General features: G+C 39.2%; 3 protein-coding genes across 3 annotated transcripts; all 3 read right to left on the minus strand.

The window, feature by feature from the left end:
• Window position 1: 1 nt before the first annotated feature.
• On the minus strand, window positions 2-430 carry TM35_000411490 (putative UDP-Gal or UDP-GlcNAc-dependent glycosyltransferase; the record flags this gene model as incomplete). The annotated part of the gene is made up of 1 exon (XM_029029857.1): window positions 2-430. A coding segment is annotated over one exon (429 nt), but the record flags the coding sequence as incomplete, so codon positions are not given.
• A 482-nt stretch (window positions 431-912) lies between these two features.
• TM35_000411500 (uncharacterized protein) lies at window positions 913-2,655 on the minus strand (the record flags this gene model as incomplete). Its single annotated transcript, XM_029029858.1, has 1 exon — window positions 913-2,655. The coding sequence occupies one exon, from the start codon at window positions 2,653-2,655 to the stop codon at window positions 913-915; it is 1,743 nt and encodes a 580-aa protein (XP_028878846.1).
• A 735-nt stretch (window positions 2,656-3,390) lies between these two features.
• On the minus strand, window positions 3,391-4,110 carry TM35_000411510 (uncharacterized protein; the record flags this gene model as incomplete). Its single annotated transcript, XM_029029859.1, has 1 exon — window positions 3,391-4,110. The coding sequence occupies one exon, from the start codon at window positions 4,108-4,110 to the stop codon at window positions 3,391-3,393; it is 720 nt and encodes a 239-aa protein (XP_028878847.1).
• Window positions 4,111-4,177: the final 67 nt, after the last annotated feature.

The raw sequence follows: 4,177 nt of genomic DNA on the forward strand, positions 1-4,177 counted from the left end.
TTCCCCAATAAATTATTTTATCATTCATGGAGATAAGATCAGTAAGAAACTGCGGGACACGTAGAAACATGTCATCATCACCCTTGGAAATGTATTTAACAGAAGGAAACAAACGTAATGCCATTTCAAACCAAAGATATGTTTTCCTGCTCAAACCAACACCTGCCTCCACACCCCACTTTGCAAAAAGGATAGAACTATTACTGGTAACACGCCCCTCATTCATTGAGAGTGTAATGACATCATGATAATCTGCCACTTCCTTCAGTAGTGACTCAGAATATTCATATCCCTGTGATGGGTGCCGTGCAAGTACATACAACACCAACATGGCCCCAGTGAAGTTATTCGCCCTCCGTGCAACACCCGGGAACTGCCAGCACGTAGTCCGCTGCAGATAACGGCGTCTCCGCCTTCCATCAACATCCATAGATGGAATACCAAACACAATGAGGTAGTAAATGAAAGGGTGTTCTTCGCAAAATATAATGTGGGACATTCATTAGGTATATAATATACTTATTATCATGGTTATTGTATCATACCATTTTCTTTTTGGATTGATAATACAATGAGCGTTGTGCATAATGTGTACAATTTCCAAAAAAAAAAACAATGGTATTCTTTTGATGCGAATGAGCTGTAGATGATTGGTAAGGCGAACTAAAGAATAAATAATAAAAGACGTATGTGATGCCTTAACACACTACATAATAAAAAAGAAAAGAAATAAAAAGAGGCAATAGGAAGAAAATGGTATTATAAGAGGTTGGGAATATGTAGTGTCATGTGAAAAGAAATTAACATAATCAAATAATATACACCAGAATATTTATTATAGGATATTGAGGTAAGAAAGAGATCGAATAGAACTCTATTGATTATACGGTTATGGCGATGCGTAGAGGTATACTAACGAAAAGCAATTATGCAGACATTTTCCTCTGTAATACTTCTGTTAACGTACTCACATAGGTATGCAGATCGAAATCCCTGATTCTTTAAATACTCCACACGAAGAGCGTCAATGACGCGTTTGCAATAAAGGCCTATGAGACGTTTTTCATTATTTACAAAATCACCGCTAACAGCCCAAGATGACATGGAAGTCATGGCAGCAAACTCCTTAGCAGATACAACATATTCAGTTCCTGGCAAACGCAGTAAAGAATGAGAATTATCATTATTATCTGATAGAGATGTTAACGGGTTGAGGTGTTTTAGTTCACATCTATGGTGACAGCAGGTGGCTAACACAACTGCAATGAAGGAAGCGTTTCCAACGGTGTTGAGATCAGGGGAAGTAATGGAGGAAAGTGCAAAGTCTGTACAGGCACCGCAGAGGTGTTTGCCTAATGCCACCCAACGTTCGAGTGAAGTAGATGAAATGTCCTCCTCCTCCTGCTGCTGCTGGGGAACATTATCGTCTTGATCCTCCACTGTAGAATTACCATCAACAATAGTAGTAGTATTAGTAGTAGTAATTGTAGAAATAGTATTAGTAGAAACAACATTATTAGAGGTGTCATCATCCTTTACATCATCTCGTACACGTTTACGAATACAAGGATCACGTAATGCTTTCGCAAGATGAAGATCTTTTATATTTAAACGCAACCGCACAAGAGGTATACGGCTGCGACGAACACAGGCATCCCCCTTACGCCGGAATGTACCCATATCCACAACTACAATTCGAGGAGAAGCGGAAACTTTCCCAGGTAGTAGTACACTTTCAATATCATTCACATTTCCTGTTTCTTCTTCTTCTTTATCTACGTTAGTGGTTAAACTTTTCTTATCTTCTTTATTCATTGCGGTGGCCATAAGTGATTGCTGTAGGGCAAGTGCAAGTCCACCTTTACCGGCACCCAATTCCAAAAACCCCACAACTTCACCACTACCACTCTTTGTCTCTTCTTTTTCTCCTTCTTGTTGTTGTTGTTTAGATGTAAAGAAACCATTCATCGCAATTGCAAGACATCGAAGGAGAGCTCGGTGTTGTGGACTGTGTTTTGTGGATGGTAGGCGTGTATTCTCATTTGTGTGGGTGTTCATCATACACTGTGGCTCCTCTGAGAGAATCACCATCTGCGGTTTAATCACATTATTATAACAATCCCGCACACGATCGATGAGACTCTCAAGTGTCGCAGCGTCCAAGTGATGATGCGTAAATCGCTCTGATTCTGTGTTCTCATCACGGCAATACATTTGTCCACGAAATGCATGCAAATCCTCTTTATAGTATGGAACTGTATGAGGGAGAAAACGCAAGTCTGGGCAAACCTTTACATGATGCTGTAGTCTATTCGCATAGACGGTGTGATTAGGGTTAATAGGACACGGTACACGTACGCCTTGTTGAGATGCTATTTGCTGTTTGTGTTCTTCTTCTTTATTATTATTATTATTATTATTATTATTATTATTATTATTATTATTATTATTATCGGTCGAACTATTCCCCTCCACTTCAGTCGTTGTTTTTTCTTGTAGATCCGATAAAGAGACCGGTATATCATGTGTGTAGCAAAAACGACTGCCAATACGTTTCTCTGTTCGGCAGAATCTCTTCTTCCGTGGAAGATAAAAATCGCAGCATCTCCCATCGGGATTCACAGAAGGTGTAGCTGAAGACACGTCTGATGTCATGATAAGACTACACACTGTCTTTCCTAATAAATGTGGAAATATAATACATATATATATATAAGAAGTTTCATGTACGTATGGGATACAGTAGAAAGAGAAATGAAAGGGGAAAAAAAATTAGGAGAGAAATACAAGAGGAAAAAGTAATAAAAGAAGAAAAAAGAAAACAGGGAACTTTCACAGTAAAGGAAATCGTTATGGCTACAACTAAAAAAAATTATTCAATATATTCCATCAAGAAAAATATAATCATACCATCATCATCATAAATATATATATATATATATATATATCCTATCATACATTGTCACTCAGGACGCATCAGTAGTGCACGGAACTTAGAACGAGTGCGGCTTTTTTTAAAAATCCCTATTAGTCTCTTTTAAGTTCTCTCTGCAAAAAGGACAGTAATAATTAAAAACATCATAGTCAACACGCAGAGCAATATAAAGAACACACAAAAAAACACACATTGGGAAAAAAAGAAAAGCCGACATAAATAGAAACCATGCAAACAGATGTCGTATATATTCAAACTATTATAAGTGTAAGAAACACAAGAAAAAGAAACTATATATATATATAAACCTCTTTGTGTATACATGCACCTATATATGTATACATAAAAGAAAAAGAAAAAAAACTCGAAACAAAAAGAGAAAGAAAAAAGAATCGTGTTGAACTCCTTAGAGCAATAAAGTCCATTTTTGTTTTCATTTTTATTTTTATTTTATTTTACACCTCTGAACGCATTTGAATACGTTGTATAGATGTTGATTCCACTTCCACTGGTTCCCAAAAGGGATTTGGTTCAATCGGCACTGTACAGGTCCGCGGGGGTACACGCATGTATGCTGGTTTGTGTCGTTGTGTACATCGTATACGATTCATATCTGAAAATGTTGGAGCGGAAGAGGCGGCAGTGACGATGCCCCACGCATAAACATACCGCCAACGAATTTTAGGCTTTAATACATCACTTACAAGATTTAACATTTCCATCGCTTCCTTTTCCAGCATGAATCGTTCCAGAGTCTCTTGCATGTTAAGTTGCAGTTCAGAGAGAGCAAAGAACTCCTCCATTTCCAACTCCCCACGTTCGGTGTATTCACGATAAAGAAATTCTCCTCTTTCTCTATCTTGTCTGAACTTGGCCGCGGCTGCGCCTGTGGAATCCTGCGGCACTTCCTCTACTGCAGAAGACTCCTCTCCGCCCATTCCGTGTTTCTGCAGAAGTGAAATCCCTGCGGATTCTAATTCCGCCTTTGCCTTCAGTGCGGAGTAACCCCGAAACCATTGTTGTTTGAGGATCCGCCGTGCGTAGGCCTCGCCGTCCTCGAGTGCTGAGAGGAGCGTTGGTTCATTTCCCTCCTCGCACGATGGGGGCTCGGCCGTTGTGGTGATGGAGGGCGTGGGCGTGCCGTCCACTACCGTCTCGGTATCCTCGCGGGACATTTACTCGATACGCTCTTAGAAGGGTTAATATCTTTTTTTATTTATTTAACAGTAATAATAATAATAA

The sequence above is a fragment of the Trypanosoma theileri genome (assembly GCF_002087225.1).
Source record: "Trypanosoma theileri isolate Edinburgh chromosome Unknown TM35_Tth_41_V1, whole genome shotgun sequence".
Lineage (NCBI taxonomy): Eukaryota > Euglenozoa > Kinetoplastea > Trypanosomatida > Trypanosomatidae > Trypanosoma > Trypanosoma theileri.